Source organism: Daldinia caldariorum (genome assembly GCF_022478825.1).
Source record: "Daldinia caldariorum strain CBS 122874 unplaced genomic scaffold F4812scaffold_9, whole genome shotgun sequence".
In the NCBI taxonomy this organism is placed as follows: Eukaryota; Fungi; Ascomycota; class Sordariomycetes; order Xylariales; family Hypoxylaceae; genus Daldinia; species Daldinia caldariorum.
In genome coordinates, this window is record NW_025953045.1 from 251,705 (window position 1) to 269,288 (window position 17,584).

Below are 17,584 nucleotides of genomic sequence, written 5' to 3' on the forward strand. Positions count from 1 at the left end.
AAGAGATAAAAGAGCGAGAAAAAGTGATTGGTATTGGTACAAATAATAACTTAGCAAGTTACATGTAGGGGCAAGGAACGGACGATGAAATAATCCACCAAATGAGTACCTAGCTTGGGCAACAGGATGGCAGAGAATATGAAATAGAAAGTGAATCTTTACTTTATGAGCAAAAATAGGTGTAGGCTAGGTTGGGGAGAAGGTGAACAATCAAAGATGATTTTTGAACATTACCCCAGGGTACAATGGTCAGAAGGAGAGGGTCGAAGAGAATAGCCAGGAGCCAGCCAGATTGCTCCTACCTACATACCTAGTGACCTACCAAACCCCTACTGGTACTATTTAGGTTAGTGCACAACCACACAAACGGACGGGTAACGACCTAGGAGGTACTTAACCCTGCCTACCTACATACATACCTTGGTACATACCTAATGTAGTACACATGGTCTCCCGAAATGAATGAAAGCAATCCGGGGGCAGCCTTTCCTCATTAGGGGAGTTTGACATAGGGAACATTGGACTTGGCTACCTAATAATAATATAGCCTGCATCAGTGCATCCTGCAGGACAGGTTGATTGGGGGGGGACCTAGGTAGTGACTAAAGGAGAGTTTGGTACCTACATGTACATGTACTTGGTACTGCACATTACTATGTAATAAATTCAATTTAATTTTTTTTTTACCATTGATGCATATGCGGGTACTTTATATACCTACCTAATGATAGCGCCATGCATATAATGATGAACAGGCAGCTTGTACATAAGGGTGGCCTTCCACAATAGTGTACATGTAGCTCGTAAAATATGACCGAACTACGCATGTGCTCAGCAATCGGAAACAAACAGCATACGAATCCAAGTCTCAGCATTCAAAGAGTGGAAAAACGGATCTTAAGTTGGTCGCCCCCCTGACGCCATTGCCTAGACTATTCCTTGTGGATCTAGAAAGCCACTGGCAGTAAAATGATGTGGTTATATTCTCCAAACAGGGTTAGCGAATCCCAGGAATCCCAGGAGTAGTGATCTTGACCGCTTGGCCAATCGTCGGAGCTCAACTCGATATACCTCTACCAGGCCGGTGAGGTACGGATTAAATGCACCTATACCTACTTTCCAACTATGAACATTCCTATCAGGGTCGAAATGAAATCAGGAACAATTACATAATATACCTGGTACCTGGTTCAACTAATTCTTTCGGGAGATTGACGTCAAGGGGTGAAGAAATTCGGCGAATAATAAACTACCTAAAGAAAAGATTAAATAGACACATGCGGATACAACACAATATACCTATCTTAAGGTACGTAGAGAATTAAAATAACAACTACTGGTGAAACACAACACTTTGAGCATCTCAACGAGGAAAAAGACTATTTCTAAAATCTAACCGGCAACTCCATTTTCCTATGCGTTACTGAATCCAGCAAAGAACCTATCATAACAATGCTTGTAAGTTACACTTGAAATTGTACCAAATGGTATTCTTCTCTCTAAAGATTTTTCGATTGAAGCTTCTTCAGCCTCGTCGCACCTTCGAATACAGCCCTGTCCACAGCCGCGGCTACTGTCAATGTACCGCCAATCACAGCACATAGGCCGGTTAGAAAGCCGGTGAAAGTTTTCGCGCGTTCCTCACGGTTGATAACTTTCATTGGAGAAATGTCCTATTTCCTGTTAGAAGTCGTCCGTCACTAGAGCGGGAGAAAAGTACTTACGTAGGAAAAGAATACACCTGGAATACCACCTCTCGCGTGCATGCGTTCTTGGTGACCCTCAGCTGCGTCATCGCCGCCAGCCAAACTTCGCTTGTGACTCGTAACTGAGTACTGGTGAGTCTCCATGCTGCCATCGGTCGCGTGACCTAGGCCTCCCAACCAGATCTCGTCGTCAAGTTGTTTGTTGTGTCCGTTTGTCGTTGACCAGCTAAGCGGTAGATACGCAGTGGGGACAACCTTGATAAAGTACATGAAGTTGAAGGCAGGGTCATCGGTGGTCTGCTTGACTTGGTCAAGAGGGTTGATGTGGTGGTTAGTCCAGGGGCTATTTTTGGCATGCTTCCGGGTGATATCTTCAGGGAGCTGAGGTCCAAAGCGAAGCTGGTGAATCTCGTGCTCAAATGAGTGGCGGACCGGGCTATCCCAGTAGTTCTTCAGATCGTGGACGTGCATGTTACCGCTGCTGAAACTTCGGCCCGGCGCAAAGTGAAAGTTACCAATAACCTTGTTGACGCGAATTGCTCCCTCAATCCGGCACCCTTCGTGTCTTTGCTCATCTAGCTTCTCGGCATAGTGTTCCCGCAGGCATTGCTCAACACCTTCGCCTCTACCAAAAGCCCAGGACGCCTGCTGATATGCATCCCGAACCTCGTCACAGGTATTGCAGCAACCAGGTTTCGCGGCGTTAGCTGGGGCGGGGGCACCATAGCAGGGGCCGCAGTAGTTGGGGTCCAGGTGCTGGGCGGTCTCTTCCTTACCATGGCTGAGCTGGTTAGCTGGGTGGAATTGGGACAGATTGTGAGATGATCTGACTCACAGAGATAGAGCAGTAACATCAATAACACCTCCTCCTTGCGAAATGGGCTGCAGCCTGACTTTCTTCACACCATGCAACACGCCATGCTGTTGCTCGCCGGAAACGTCCATCACGTCGAGGGTTAAGAGCTCGCAAGGCAGTCTAGGGAAAGTGATGTTCATATGAATTTCCATTCGCTCTCCTGCGATCGAGGGCGTAAGAATCTTGAAGATGGACAGGGGAGCATTTTGGCATTGAACCCACCTCTGCCTTTGTCGACGATAAGTTCGGGGTGGATAACGATCCTCTTGTAATCTGACCATTCCCCCCAGGCAAGGTAGAGAACGATGATGAGGGATACGATGGTAACGATCCCGCCGGAGGTAGTTCGTATGCGCGCATCTTCGACGGTCTTAGTGAAGGCATCTAGCCTTGTGAATCTCGATTTCGGAGGCATGTCGGATACGCTGCGCAGGTCAAATCAACTCGAGTTTCTGCGCGACGTGAACAAAACCTTGACCCGAATTGGACTATTTTAGCACCTGGGTACCTAAGGTTGTAGGAAAGGTCAATGGCAAGGCAAATAACCAGAACCAATAGAGAAAAATATATAAAATCACCGTAGACGCCGCATTGGAATATCCGGTTCGGCGTGATAGATGCAAACTTGAGATACGTGTATTAATCGAAAGGCCACCTTCACCTTTCCAGCGAACAATTGAACCGAGATCAAGGGACCAACTGCATGTTACCGGGGGGCTAGTTTTAAAGGCGGGCTAGAACATATGCACTTAAAATACCTCCAAGAGCTTACGTACACGCTTGCAAGGGCATATTTGCATCAGGATGTACATAATGCAGACTTGCCTAGCTGAGGTACCTATCCATTCCAAAATTTATACATTTCAAGTGGGGTACCTCTTATTCACATCCGATTGCACCGGCTGACTGGATGAATTTAGCTGCGACGACAGCTGCGACGAGATGCGTCAAAACCTGAACATGCCAAGCCACGTAACATTCACTGCTTTCCCCAAATAAGCTGGTATATATCCCTTGCCCTTTAAGGCGACTTCCTTCTCTCCAGAAGGCTTGCTGCCGTCAAATGAAACATAACTGTCCAAAGCCCGGTTGTATGTAAGCAAGAACTAAACATCCAACTAACTAACTATATTAGTATCATCGGAATCTAGCGTGACAAATTGAAATGACCACTCACTATCTAACTTATATTCCGATGCGTATACCCAGAGAATAGCGATAACTAAGCTATCGCAGACGAGCTTCAGATCTTCTTCATCTTTGGACCAATATTTGTTACCAGCGTTGTTCATGATCTCAAGCCGAGTCCGCGGTCTGTCAACGTAGATAGGACCAACGGCTTGCGCGGTAAAAGTATCATATATGACGGAGATATTGCTAAAAACGGATTATTAGGATACTATACATATTGCTTATTTTATCTTAGGTAGGCATCGAGCACCTATGGGCTTTTCTTTTTCTTTATACATATATATATACCATGTTAGTAACAACGAAGTAACTCAGCTAATAGTCTTACCTATGCAACTTTGAAGGCGGCCATACTTCGTAGTGAGGTGGCATCACAGTAGACTGACCCACAAGATGTCGGTAGATCAGTATTCCTTATCTGGGGAGATAGCATCTCAACTCCGTTAATGAACAATGCATTATATAAAGGGGGTCAAGCCCAGGAGTTTCGGGTCGACTAACATCTATACAACAGATCACCCTGTACCCTGTTATTCCTGAGGAGGTATTGTAAACTCGATTTTTTTTTAAAAAATAATAATAATAATAATTACTACGCTTCATCTATGTGATAGTTACTTTACCCGGCACTTGTGCCAAAGAAGCGAAGAAATCAATATATAATTCATGTCTTGTGCCAATAACGAATTATAAATATCTTTCAGGTACAGGATATCATACCAAGTTGCAGCTCCTGTGTTATCTAGAGATCCACCTCTACATACTATTGTCTATCATGAGTTTAACATCCCGGGCGATTCAACGCATCTAGGCCTCTTCATGATGATCGGCGGGGATTTGCTATCCACCTAGCGTCATATGGGGATAACTCAACGGCTCGTTGACCAAAGTTATCCCGCTTCTTCAATTTCCGGTCGGGATTAACTGCTGTCAGATTGCCACAATCTGGCCGCTTCAGCTTGTTGCCAAACGTGTCGACCGCCCATATCAGTACCCCGTTCGTCCATCCGAATCCCTCGACGACTTCGTACTCGCCTCCGCCACCGGCAACATTGGTCGAATCGTCGGAATCTACGAAGAGTTAGTGTTTATCGAGGCTTTGAATATATATCTTCTAATCAAGTATGCGTTCAAGAGTAGAAAAAACTATATGGCGGAAGAGGAGAACGACGTACTACAACCACGTTAGCTTTAGTCCAGAGTCGCTCTAGGAACTTTAATACGTACCATTTCTCAAACATAATTCCCACATTCTCTGGACCGAGTCCCTCTAGTTTCGGCGTCTCATCCGTAGAGCCACCCGTTGCACGCCATGTGCAGAACGTGCTATCCAAGTAGCGCTGTGCTAGCTTGAGAGAAAGATCCTGGGTTTCGATGTATGCAGGATCCTCCTTGCCGAAAGTCGCGGGTGTGTTGAGCAGGCCTTTTATAAGCACATACATCAGCGGCGGCCATACGTTCGGCTGATCCCACTGCTGGCCAGTTCGGTAATTCGTGCCGGCTACACCGCCAGCCTTCTCAGTGACGAAGTCGGAAACACGCTGAAATGCGAGCTTCACGGCCAGGGGATTGTTCTTAAGCTGCGGAGGTGCTGCACCTAACCAGAAAGGGTAAAATTGCGCGATATGAAAGAAAACCTGGTAACCTTCGGGAGCGTCTAATATCTGCGCCGTGGTAGCATCCGCGTCCAGTGGTATGTAGATATCTTGGGTCCCCGAGGTTAGGTTATAATCGAAATAGCTCGTATACTTGTCGTTCCACATCAGCGCATACATAGCTTCTGATCGATTTCTGGCTAACTGCTCAAATTCCGTAGCTAACGTGCTGTCACCACTCTTCTCTAGATAACTCGCAATAATTATCTCATTAGCATACAGTATCGAGTTCAGGTCCACAGCAACTATTTTGTTCGTATTGAGAGAGCGCAGCGGGAAATAAACGTCCCTGGCGGCGTCGGATGGGTTAGCAATGAATCGTGCGGTGTAATCCCATCCAGATTCAGCTCCCGAAGCAAGGTTAGAGTAGAGCTCGGCCTTCTCACTCTCATTCAGAGGGCGTGATTCGGGATAGATGATACCAGAAGCTGCGTAGTAGGACCTATTGTTGGCCGTAATATAGTCCTCTCGGTATGACTACATCGTAAGTTAGAGGTGTGACAAAAGTTGCGGCGGCTATCTAACTGCTAGGTTTATGTAGCTTCCTTGACTTTTAGGGGAGAGGCTAAAAAGAAAAGGGAGAATTATAGTAACCACATACCTCTGGTCGTGGCTCAGTGTTCTGGACTCCGTAGCTACGAATTTGGTATTAGCAATTAAGATATTATTAAGCAAAGCGTGGATATAGACTCTCTAGATGCCACCTACTGTGCTAGATGAAAGGTTTCATCGCCAAACGTGATTGCTGATGTGCGATTCTCAATCCAAAAGTTATGCTCCTTGATAAGTAGAGGCAAGGCGCGTTCGAGAAGGCTCGTATCGTTTGTATAGTCGATGTAAGTCTTAACCATCTGCGTCAGGAGGGGCGGCTGAGAGCGATTCAAATAATCTGCGACACGTCAATTTTCTCGTCAAGGTAATCATCTTCAAACCGAACAGGCATCTCTTGTCGAGTAAGGATTTATAGGCAGACAGCGTGAGGAATTGTGTGGTTTACGTACTATTTGATTTGTTAGCATCTATATCCCAAGGCGATTTATGAATAATATAGTTAGGGAACTCAGTTGAGACTCGTGGAGGAAAAGGAAAGGGGGTTTTGTTCGTACCATAAACGTGCGCCGTTGGGAACGAACCCGAATTTATCAACGAAATCGAGAAAGTTTTCAATGATGTTCCTGGTGGAGTGTTAGAACACTAGGTTAGATTTGTATTATAAAGCCTTGGATTCAGGTAAAAGGCCAACCTCGATATTTGAGTAAAGCTGCCGCCAGTTCTTAGCAAACCTTCCAGAATCCAGAATGAATCCCAGTAGTAAGGCTCTCTAAACCGGCCACCAGCGACGACGAAAGTGCGATTGATAGGAATAAAACTTCCCACGCATCCCGTGCAATTGGCAGCACCCACATCTTTAACAGTTAGTTAGTATTGGTTGATTTAGATAAGGCATATTCTATCCCCATATCGTTGTCTCGACAAGCTACTTACAAGTCCTAGTCAGATCGGGCCATATGTCGATGACCTTCTGCACGAATTGCTTGACCACGGCATCATCAATGCCGTCTAAGAATGTGGGATCGGTCTCTAGCTGGTCTACAGGAACCTGAGCTAGTTCGGACCCGGCCTGACCAAAGTAAGTTGACAAGAAGTCGTGAAGCTCCGTATTGTTACTGAGCGGCTTATTGAGCTTGTCAAAGGCAGCTAGAACCTCGTCTAGAGGCACCTTAGTTGGCCTGCTCGTTCGTTAGCCGATGCGGTCTCAGTCTAGGTGAGAAAGTCATAGTTACAGGTCTACAAATGTCTTGGAGTCGGAGAAAGGCCGAGCTAATTCGATCTGCTTTAAAACTTCACCTTGACAATAAAGGGGTGAATCGCAAGGTGAGAAGCTCGAGCCGTTTTGGTAGAGACCGTAGACTACTGTAGGCGAGGCAAAAGCCAATGCCGCCGTTATGTGCCTTAGGCTTGCCATTTCACACTATGTCCGAGATTCTAGTGTGACGATGAATTGGGTCGTACGGGATCACAGGTGGAACAAAGAGAGAGTAAGAAGGGGACCATCCGGGGCAAGAACAATTTGGATGTACGAGAGAGCCTCACAGGTATAAACTCATGAATTTATAGACCGTTACTTGTGGAAAACTTTGGAAGCTATCTTGTTTAGCTTTACCCTAGGTATTACCTAGCCTGTCAGCAGACTTGCTTATACCCCTATACCCCGGCTGGAGTAGTGGCTGGGCAAGCAAGCACCGTCATTCATATCCTCACTTGTGATGTTGACCTACAAGACTAACTACCTACTTAGGTACCTAGGTAATTAACTTGGGGATATTAGGGCGGAGATTAGCTAATGATAACTGACTTATATGCCTTGGTATGTGAGGAAGGTGGATACCTAGGTAATGTAAGCGTAGGTGCGGTGTAATAATTTGATCCTTTGAGGTGATTTCTCCGCATGCGTTGAATTCCCCGCATGCATACCTACCTAGGCAGCTAGGTAGGTAATCTATGGAGGTTTGCACAAGTTTTGTTGTGAAAGGTTGGACTAACCTTTTCTTAATTAAAGCGCAGCTCCCCCTTTGGACCCTTTTTTGGGGAAGGGCGGGTGCGGTGTTGAGTTTACGTACCTACCTAAGGTAGACAGCATTAGTATTGCGTCGACCAGATTGTTAAATACTACCTAGGTAATGATTTATACGTTTAATGCGAATATGGTCCTCGGTAGATAGTGTATGAACCAAGTATCTAACCCGGAGGATGAAGATTCAATTTACTTGGATACAATGTACCATGGACGATATTCTGTAAAGCGTCTTATCATAACCATAACTAAATAAGAATTTTCTTCACAGCTTCATTTGTATGGATTACATACGTCGTTGATAGGATAACACTCTTGCATTACCATAATATATCGGTACAGAGGATCAACGGTACATGTCCTTATCTCACGAATCGACATCCATTCGTTCACCCTCTGCCGACTCCAGCTCGTGCACGCTGACGTATTTTCCGATCTCATCCTTGGTGATAATCTTCTCGTTAAGTACTGCTGTAGTACCGCGTTTGAATTTGTAGTTCTTCAATTTCTGGCTACGCTCGTTCGGTTTGACGAAGCCACGGTGTAAGGTAGTCTTGTCTGCGGTAATGACAGCTATGTCGACATTTGATCCCGACCCCAGATCGTTGAAGATACCGGCCTGAATAGCCTGTGAACAGAGCTCTATGGCATCCTCCTTGGTGCAGTTCGGCTTCCACTGCGATTCGAAAACGGACATGGCTGCTAGCGATCCGGAACCCATAGTGACATAAGGAAGCTTGTCTGTGCTACCGTGGGCATGTACGGTGAACAGGTGGGTTCCCGTAGGGTCAACCCCGGCAACGACTAGATACGCCCCGATATAACCTTGATATCGGAAGAGATGCTGCTTGAGGAGAGTCATGCATGTAACAACGCGGGGTTTCCGACCAGTCGAGAGAGAGTGTAACTCGAGTTGGGAAGAGATGAGGGCGGTGGTAAATTCTGTATCGGCGGCGGTACCAGCACCGGCGCACCAAATTTGTGGCGAGATATAGTGCAGCTTCTCGCAGTTCTTGTCGGCGACAATAGGGCCGCTAGTAGCTCGAGTATCAGCTGCGATCTGTTTGTGGTCAGCCTTGCGTTAGTGCCGTCATTTTGAAGGGAAAGCTAGAGATGGCAATCTGAAAAGAACAAATGAGAAAAAAAAATTATACTAACCACGACGCCTCCGTCAAATATGCATCCAACGATCGTAGTACCGGTGCTAGTTGCCTTTGGCAGCGGGACACCTCGGGCGTGCAGAGCCGCATTACGATTGTAGTTTGAGAAGTCGAAACCAGGCATGCTGGCTTGTTTTATGACGATCCTTTTCTTAGAGTAGATTAAGGCGTGAAACTCCGATGCGACCTGGTATATAGCAGTCACGTATTGGGAGTGTAAAAGGGATATATGCTGGTGGTAGTGAAATCGTGGATTTAGATCTAAGAGAATGCGGTTGTTTGCTGCGAATTGGGTATAATAAGGCGGATGACGACTAAGGACCTCAGTTAGGTAGCTGCCTGCATTGGTCCTACCTACCTTTCTTCTTCCCAGCTGCCCAGTGCACGCGTTCTAGCCTGCCTAACAGAACTGTACAATGTACATTGATTGGGGTAACAGCAAAAAGTACTTATAGTGTACATCATAACTATGGCAAAATATATATATCTATCAGGTATATACAGTGTATACAGTACTTGGTCAATTATATTAGCCAACCAATCCCAAGCTCCGACGCAGTTGCAGGGGTAACGCGAATATCTGTAGGTACGTTCCTAGGCACGCAGTGGTAACTTACCTTTTCTTAGGCGCATCTCGTCTTTAGAAATTTGAGCTTAAGTTTCTCTCGCGCCATTGTACAACACACTTCACTTTTATATATTTTTTTTTCTTTTTACGTTGCTGTCACATACCCTCCTTCATGTAGACAGGCCTGCCTGCCTGAAAGATACTTCTACACCAGAAAGTATTCCAATAAGACCAATATTGAAGAGCTTCGTCCGCCAAGATCTATCTTGGAAGCTTTGTCTTTCATACCATTCGAAGCATCCGATACCCGACGACTCTATCTACTAAGGCGATATCCAGTATTCTATGAACACCTTCTCGTGAAACAAGTATCTATTCTGCCATTGAAATGGCTTTCAGCTTCGTAAATGCGGGACAGACGGCCGGGGGCGCCGTTCAAGGGCCCTCGGATCCTATTCAGACCGAAGCCCTCGGATTCTTGTCATTATCTGGTGATGCTAAGCTACGTTTAACGTCGCAATGGTCTCCGCCCCCCGCCGATAATGCCTCCCTTCTTAGCATCGCGTCGCGACAAGGCCTTGTTGCTGCCGCTGCTCCTGATGGCGTCGTATTAGCCACCACAGAAGCTGTTCGAAAGGCATTTGCGAGCCCTAAAGATGGCGACAACGACATCCGAAATTTCGAGCCTCCATTAAAATTATCCTTGCCTACGCGAATATCTCAATTGGCATTTACCAGCGACGGAGCCTATTTAATATTATCGGCCGAGCAAGGTGGAGGTTTAGCAGTGTATGAGACCCAAGCGATACGGCAAGGCTCGACGCAAGTCGCTTTCGAGATACCCACGATTGGCGAGTCACTCAGGGCTCTGGCCCCAAACCCCAGTTTGGAGATGAGTGAGCTATGCGCCGTCGTAACGAGTGAAGGCAACCTTTTAATGGCAAACATGAAGGACCGTAACTTTATATCACGACCTACCGGACAGATCTTGAGGAATCAAGTTAGTTGCGTCGCCTGGAGTAATAAGGGAAAGCAGTTGGTTGCTGGTCTTGGTGACGGTTTCATACAGCAGATGCTACCCAATGGCGATGTGAAAGCAAATATTCCCAGGCCACCGGATTTGGATGCAAATTACTTTGGTAGGTCTCCTGTTTCCATTGGGCAACTTTCCAAGCTAATGACTGCTCAGTTTCGTCCTTGGTTTGGCTTGAGAACGATCTTTTCCTAGCCTTCCACGTATTTGCTTCGGGAGACACTCCCCGGACTAGATGCCACATAATTACAAGACAAAAGGAGAACTTCCAATTCCAAGAGCTCAGCGACCCCGTAGAGCCCTTTGGCACCAACCAAACCCCGCATCACACGCTTGTGCGGCTGAAGGACTTCCCACCAAATCTCTCAGACCTCATCATTTGCTCTTCCACAGCTAGAGAAGATATCGGTTTAATTACGCGCTCGAAGACGCCGCTGGCCCCAGGTGCTCCATCGAATGTGTTCACTACTACTGAGTTGGCCGATGACTCTAAACGTGCCACTTTACCGATGGGTGACGGAATGGAGACGCCACCAGTAATCGGCACAGCCCTTGATCTGTCCAGTCGAGAGAGTGTTTACAAACCTATACCTACCGACGAGTTAGATCAGTCGCCCGGCCCATTACCAGGTTATTGGGCTCTGAACGCCGAAGGTGTACTCTCTGTCTGGTGGGTTGTATATTCTGAATCTATTAGGGGGGGGACTACGTACCCTGGGCTTGTAGCCGTACAGGGCAACGCGACAAGCTCTACCGAAACGACGACTCCGAAACCCGCCCAACCAAACCCATTTGCTACCTCAAACTCGTCTGCTTTTGGAGCCCTACCAACGACGGCGGGGGCGGCATTTGGTAGCGCCTCGGCCTTGGGCCAGAAGAGTTCGCCTTGGGGAGCTCAGCCTTCCTCAAGCGATGCCAGTAAGCCTTCATTTGGATCGAGTAGTTTTGGCACCGGTGCTGCTTCCACGGCACCGAAATTTGGTCAAAGCTCCTTTGGCACATCAAATTTTGGCACCGGTACTGCGCCAGCGTTTGGGCAATCGAGTGGACTCGGTGCAAGGGCTTCACCTTGGGCTTCAGGATCTGTCGCATCTAGCACGCCTAGTTTCGGCCAAGCAGGCTTCACTAGCAATGCTAACAATATCGGCAGTGCGGGATCGTTCGCGAATTCAAACTCCAACCCTACCAATTCAAGTGGTGGGTTTGCCAGTTTCGCGAACAAGGGAGGCTTTACCTCTTTTGGGGCGAATAATACTCCTAGTGGATCGAGTATATTCGCATCCACAAAGTCGGACGCCCCCGATGTTTCCATGGATACAGACACTACCTCCATATTCCGAGCTCCGAGTTCCAAGCCAAGCACAGGGGATGGGAGTGTTTTTGGGTCACAACCGTTTAAATTAACGTCTAGTTTCCAACGTGATCCAAATGCGGGAGATAACGATACTGACGAAAAGACCCCTAAGACGGAGAAGTCATTGTTTGGCTCGAATTTTGCAGCTACAATAGATGAATCGGCAAAGCCTGCCGCTGCGAACCCATTCGCAGCTGGGTCACAAAGTTCTTTTGGGAAGCCAGCGCCATCTACGAACGTGGAGTCAACTACACCGACGTCAACGCCCGCGCCATCTAAATTTATGTCGCCCACATCGTCAGCGTCGCCAGGCAAGGGGATCTTCGAATTCCAACCGAAAACTCCTAGCGGCCTTAGCAGCGTTTTTGGATCTTCTGTCTCTCAGACGCCAGCATCTGAAACTCGAGTAAAAGAGGAGCCAAAAACTCCTAAGCCTCTTCAAGGTATTATAGACGCACCTCTTCCTCCAGAGTCTACTAGCAAAGATACTTACTCATTAGGCGACTCCTCGACATCTTCTGCCATTTCAGAAGTTAAGGACACGGCTTCCAGGGCGGAAGATGTACCTCTGCCGCCCGATTTTGCAGATTCAACCCCCAAACCAACTGACCATGAGACCTCACGCAAAATATCACCCCCCCCTACTGACAATGTACCTCTGCCACCTGACCCTGTCTTCAATAAGAAGGCATACAACACTCTGCCTCCACTGCCCGGGACTGCTGCTCAGGTCAAACCCATTGATGACTCGCCCCTACCACCGGATTCTATAAATCAACCGAAAGCCTATCAAACTAAGTTACCTGCACTTCCCATTGCTAAGCCACCATCCGAGGTCGTTGGTCCTGGATTCAAGTTCCCCTCAAATCCTCCCCCTGTTCCGTCAGATAGTGAGGATGATGACCTGTCTGAGGAAGAGGAGGAGGAGGAAGGTACCGAGGCCGTTAGCGAAGGTAGCGGCGTTGACGTTGCTAAAGATCTCAGCCCTTCCAGTGCAAGTATCAGTAAGACCCCGGGATTTACACCCCAAAGTTCATTTGATGGCCTAGCAGGAAGCTTTTCAACCATATCTCGTCCAGATCAGGACCGACGCAGCCTTTTCGGCGAATTGAGCCGAAATGCTCCTATTTTCCCCCAACCAAATCCCGTTAGTCCTCGCTCACCAAGTCCAGTGCGAGGCTCGGTACCGGCAAGAATGCTTGGCAGAGATCAATCGCGATCATTTAGTGCACCTGGTATGGCGTCTCAAGCTCTTAGTGCACCTAGACGACAGCAGTCTCAGCTCGCCCCCTCGGTCGCCAATTCCGCCTACCTCGAAGATATGATCGAGAAGCAGCGGAAAGCGAAGGCGAAAAAGGAAGCCGAGGAAAAGCAGTTACTCCTCGACGAAGAGGATGATGCTGTCCAAAACCTGCTGAAAGCAGAGCTGGAGCCGACTTTGGAGCTCGACGAATTCATCGCCCACTCAGGTGCAGTTCCACCGGCGGGTGATAGTGTACCTGCACAGGTTGAGGCTGTTTACCGAGATATCAACTCAATGATTGATACTCTTGGTCTGAATGCGCGGTCCCTCGCGAGCTTCATTAAGGGACATAAGGAGATCTATATAAAAGAATATACGAGGCAGGACTTGGCTACTCCCGATAACTGGACACTGATCGGGCTTGAGAGGTTAGCTCAGATCATTGACGATGACTTGACCAATTCCCTCGAAGAAGCAAGAGTGAGAGATGTGGCAGGCAAAGTCGCAGAATGCGAAGATATCCAGCGTGAACTTGCTCGCGATCGTAATAAGCAGGCAGATCTCAAGAAAATCATCAGTTCATATGTTGATCCGGAACAGACTATCGCAAATCGAGGTCTCCCCCTCAGTGCCGAACAGGCAGCGCAGCAGAGCGATTTACGACGAGAATACGCAAAGTTTACAAAGCTATTAACAGAAGCGGAGGAAAACTTAACGCTACTTAAGGCTAGGATCGTCTCTGCGAATAGCGCTAATGGAAAGGGCGGTCCAACACCGACTATCGAAGCGGTTGTGCGCACCATTACCAAACTGACCACCATGGTCGAGAAACGCAGCGGCGATATCGATGTCCTCGAGAACCAGATGCGAAAGCTGGTGGTTAACCCGTACGGCCCAGGCAGTCGCGAGGGTTCACCTTTCGCCACACCAAACACCAAGAGGCTATCTACGTCAGTATTCTCTCCAGAGCGCTCAATGCGGGAGAGCACGCCACAGCGTAGCAGCATATTGCGTCACTCGGTATCAGGAAGTATCGGCGGAGGCGTGTTGAACACTCCGCCGCGCAAGAAGCTAAGCGGCTTTGGAGATGCGGAGAAGAAGGCCGTGAAAGAGAAGCGAGAGCGCAGGGCGGCCGTGCTCGGAAAACTTCGAGGTAGCCTCCAGAAAAAGGGCGTAGGTGTTTGGGCCGTCGACGACATTGAATAGGAACCGAGCATCAAGAGGTGGCTCTAGTTACGATCATTGATGAGGGTATGTTATGAGATCGAACCTTTGTATGTTCTAGTTTGTAGGGAGCAGTGACATTGGACACGATAATGTTTTACTACAAGAATATACGTTGCCAAGATAAATATAATGCGGCGACTTAACTTAAAGACTTAGCCCCTTTCTTGGACCCCGTCATAAGGTCAGGTTAATTAAGCGTATGCTAATCAACAAGTAGTATCTAAAAATCCTAGTTATAGCCAGGCAAGGTTATTGGCTACCTGGCACGACACCAAACTCGCCATGTCATCTCATCGTTTGACAAACGCCATTTTTCGGGCTGGGTATAATAGCCCTGTGCACGGTAGCCAGCCCACGTTTTGCCTCCTAACACGAGGGCCACGGCCGAAAGAGCTCTCCTCTCCCAACAATCAAATAAGAGTAGCACTAGAAACAAAAAACCCTCCGATTATGATCGCTCGCTTATGCAAAGCCACTAACCCCTCCACTAACCCCAGCCTCAAGCCTCGCAACAAGCTTCTTGACATTGGTCCACTCCTCGCTCCGAACTGCCTCCTTTCCACCTAAATCGGGGCCGACCTCGAATACGCTGACTACGGCATCAATACCACCCGTAGCCAGTTTCTTGCCCTCGCTGGTCTCCCAGGCGACCTTATTTAGACTCTTACTCAAGAGCTGGCGACCGTCCTTGCGGGGTGTAGGACTGATCTTGGCAACGGGGATTTCGATCTCAACGGTGATATCCCAGAGTTCGAGGGAGCCAGCTCCATCGACAAGGGCAAAGACGCCGGGGCGAACAGGCGACCACGCGGCGTCATAAACAACGTCCTCGCGGACGAAATCGAGGAGCGGGGGTACGGCAGTGCCGGCGCTCTCGACGATAGTGCTAGTTGCAGCTGGGGCGCGGACTTTCCACAATTTGACGGACCAGTCGAGGGATGAAGAAAGAACTAGGTCGCCTAGATCTACGGGGCCGCGTGCCGGGTGGAAATCAACACTCATAACGGGGGCCGCGTGCCCCTTGTAGGAAACGCGAGAGTCGACGCCTGCCTTGGCGCCGGCGCGATCATACCTGTGACATGGGTAAATCGGGCCCTCTTCAGAACCAACGAGGAAGTAGGTTGGGTCTGCTTGAGGGAAGGCCATCGTGGTCGGCGCGAGGTCTTCGAACTTGTTGGGAGGTGGCGTTGTGAGAGTAAGCGATTCTTGAGGCTGGGAAAGCATATCGACGCTCCATACGCAGAAAGCGCCGTCGGTAGAAACCGAAATGATGTTATTCGCATTCTGGGTACCAACAATATCGACTGAGTATACTGGATGCGTATGACCGGACCCTGTTAACGGTGTTTTTTGTACAGGGGCGGATTTGGCCCGGGTATCCCATAGGAGGACTTGCCCGGAATATGTGCCACCTATGATTAAATTGGGGTGAAAGGGGGAGAATTTTGCGGTAAGAATATCGGACTGAGCGTGGAAGAGGAATTCAGGTCGGTCGTGGAGATGTTGATTCCATACTTGCACAACGCCATCAGGATCATGGGGAGCGGAGGGATTTTTCGTGTAAGATGCCAGCAGAAGCTCAGGAAACTTTGGCGAGAAATCAATGCTGCTGATCATACGCTTTTTGGACCACCGATCATCGTAAAATTGAACAACTTCCTTAACTCGCCGGCGACCCTTCCCGCCTGTATTGCCTGCCTGTTCATCCTCGTCCTCGATATCGTGGGCCTGGAGCGAATAGTCTGTTAAGATATCGTACTCATTGCTGATGTCAAGCGCTCGCTCGATAACCTTGGTTGAACGTTCGACGAAATCAACGAAGTCGTCAGATGCCACGACAGCTTCTAGCTCCTCGCTACTTAACGCCCTAGCCGGGAAATTCGATGTAACGGTAGAGTTGGTCTGCAGGGGGCCATCGGTAATCAACTCCCGAGCTGCCTTTAATTCCTCTTCGATCTCCAACCGTAAATTTTGACGTAGCTCTTCTTCCCTGTCGCGTTTCCATCTGCTCAACCGCTTGTTGGGAGTGGAGGTGGCAGGAAGATCCTCATCTTCGGCATCCGAAAAGGCTCTAGGTCTAGTGGCCGGGGGAGCCCAGTCATCCGTTGTTTGCACGCCTTTGCTGTAGGAAAATATCTCCTTGACGGGGGACGGTGGACATTCGAATACGGTTTGAAGGGGTACGGTTGTTAAGACCTGCGGTTGGGTCGAGGCAGGCTGGCCGTTTACTTGGGAAGCATATTCCGAATGCTCACCGCTCAGTTCGTCAGCACTGAGAACGCTGTTGGGTCGACTTCCTCGGAGGCCAGGGGATGCTACGCCTGTGGTGGAAGACGCAGGTCGACTTTCGCCCACCAGACTATTAATCAAGGACTCGATGACCTTGCGATTGTCGCGACCCGGTGTGGGGGAGATGAGCTACGACAGGAGTTAGCGAGAAAGAGGCAGGGCGAATGACTACCAGAATGATAAATGGCCGGATCGGAATGAAGACTGACATCGCTAGATCCGCCGCCTATACTAGGTCTAGAAACAGAGGCTGCCTGACTAGCTCTTAATTCTCTCTGTCTCTTGAGTTCGGCGAGCTTCGCCTTCTTTGCTAGAATCTCATCTCGACGTTGTTGCATCTTGTACTCCACCGAGGCCCATGCCGGGTGGAATTTGTTATTGTTATTGTTGTTGTTGTTGGTTTATTCGGATGTGGTGCACCTAGGTATTGTGTTATAAGTATTGTTGATATTCTTCTAGACGTGCGCAACGGTTTGGCGCAATTTAGGTACAGGCAAGTATTTAGAGATTTGGAGATTTACTAAGAGTGTTTAAAGTTAAGGAGATCGCGACGGTTACTGAAATTCTAACGGGCACTACGAAGTACTATGTACGTCTAACCTTAACGATGCGCGTTCCTTTGTCGGGACTCAGGACATCGCGACGCTGGTAGCATCTGTGCGCCCACCTACCTTAGTTAGGTACCTTAGGTAATTTACAATATGCATGTGTCCAGTACATTACAGGT

At 48.3% G+C, this 17,584-nt stretch overlaps 6 protein-coding genes across 6 annotated transcripts; 1 reads left to right on the forward strand and 5 right to left on the reverse strand.

Moving 5' to 3' along the window:
• Nucleotides 1–846: 846 nt before the first annotated feature.
• F4812DRAFT_429335 (DUF1692-domain-containing protein) lies at nt 847–3,283 on the reverse strand. The gene is made up of 4 exons (XM_047934264.1): nt 2,785–3,283; nt 2,542–2,722; nt 1,725–2,487; nt 847–1,673 (listed from the first exon to the last, which is right to left on the reverse strand). The coding sequence occupies exons 1-4, from the start codon at nt 2,975–2,977 to the stop codon at nt 1,500–1,502; spliced, it is 1,311 nt and encodes a 436-aa protein (XP_047789705.1). The 5' UTR covers nt 2,978–3,283; the 3' UTR covers nt 847–1,499.
• An 81-nt stretch (nt 3,284–3,364) lies between these two features.
• Nucleotides 3,365–4,309, reverse strand: F4812DRAFT_429338 (uncharacterized protein; the record flags this gene model as incomplete). Its single annotated transcript, XM_047934265.1, has 1 exon — nt 3,365–4,309. A coding segment is annotated over exon 1 (170 nt), but the record flags the coding sequence as incomplete, so codon positions are not given.
• A 261-nt stretch (nt 4,310–4,570) lies between these two features.
• On the reverse strand, nt 4,571–7,374 carry F4812DRAFT_451241 (glycoside hydrolase family 37 protein; the record flags this gene model as incomplete). The annotated part of the gene is made up of 8 exons (XM_047936182.1): nt 4,571–4,824; nt 5,015–5,885; nt 6,010–6,043; nt 6,117–6,297; nt 6,522–6,583; nt 6,652–6,814; nt 6,894–7,138; nt 7,193–7,374. The coding sequence occupies 8 exons, from the start codon at nt 7,372–7,374 to the stop codon at nt 4,571–4,573; spliced, it is 1,992 nt and encodes a 663-aa protein (XP_047789707.1).
• Nucleotides 7,375–7,662: 288 nt separating this feature from the next.
• On the reverse strand, nt 7,663–9,460 carry F4812DRAFT_395123 (proteasome subunit beta type 7 precursor). The gene is made up of 4 exons (XM_047932157.1): nt 9,142–9,460; nt 8,278–9,043; nt 7,953–8,033; nt 7,663–7,797 (listed from the first exon to the last, which is right to left on the reverse strand). The coding sequence occupies exons 1-2, from the start codon at nt 9,265–9,267 to the stop codon at nt 8,351–8,353; spliced, it is 819 nt and encodes a 272-aa protein (XP_047789708.1). The 5' UTR covers nt 9,268–9,460; the 3' UTR covers nt 7,663–7,797; nt 7,953–8,033; nt 8,278–8,350.
• Nucleotides 9,461–10,099: 639 nt separating this feature from the next.
• Nucleotides 10,100–14,788, forward strand: F4812DRAFT_471475 (uncharacterized protein; the record flags this gene model as incomplete). Its single annotated transcript, XM_047939093.1, has 2 exons — nt 10,100–10,850; nt 10,901–14,788. The coding sequence occupies 2 exons, from the start codon at nt 10,100–10,102 to the stop codon at nt 14,545–14,547; spliced, it is 4,398 nt and encodes a 1,465-aa protein (XP_047789709.1). The 3' UTR covers nt 14,548–14,788.
• F4812DRAFT_395278 (WD40 repeat-like protein) lies at nt 14,789–17,456 on the reverse strand. Its single transcript, XM_047932158.1, has 2 exons — nt 17,067–17,456; nt 14,789–16,986 (listed from the first exon to the last, which is right to left on the reverse strand). Exons 1-2 carry the CDS (start codon nt 17,193–17,195, stop codon nt 15,031–15,033), a joined length of 2,085 nt encoding a protein of 694 aa, XP_047789710.1. The 5' UTR covers nt 17,196–17,456; the 3' UTR covers nt 14,789–15,030.
• Between the last annotated feature and the right edge of the window lie 128 nt (nt 17,457–17,584).

Bases quoted from the DNA above. Each gene is read 5' to 3' on its own strand.
- F4812DRAFT_395278 (XM_047932158.1), bottom strand. From the start codon at position 17,195: ATGCAACAACGTCGAGATGAGATTCTAGCAAAGAAGGCGAAGCTCGCC. The intron at 16,987-17,066 runs GTCAGTCTTCAT...CTCCTGTCGTAG, and splicing joins TAGGCGGCGGATCTAGCGAT to CTCATCTCCCCCACACCGGG.
- F4812DRAFT_395123 (XM_047932157.1), bottom strand. From the start codon at position 9,267: ATGCCTGGTTTCGACTTCTCAAACTACAATCGTAATGCGGCTCTGCAC. The intron at 9,044-9,141 runs GTTAGTATAATT...GACCACAAACAG, and splicing joins TATTTGACGGAGGCGTCGTG to ATCGCAGCTGATACTCGAGC.
- F4812DRAFT_429335 (XM_047934264.1), bottom strand. From the start codon at position 2,977: ATGCCTCCGAAATCGAGATTCACAAGGCTAGATGCCTTCACTAAGACC. The intron at 2,723-2,784 runs GTGGGTTCAATG...CCTCGATCGCAG, and splicing joins TATCGTCGACAAAGGCAGAG to GAGAGCGAATGGAAATTCAT. The intron at 1,674-1,724 runs GTAAGTACTTTT...AACAGGAAATAG, and splicing joins CAGGTGTATTCTTTTCCTAC to GACATTTCTCCAATGAAAGT.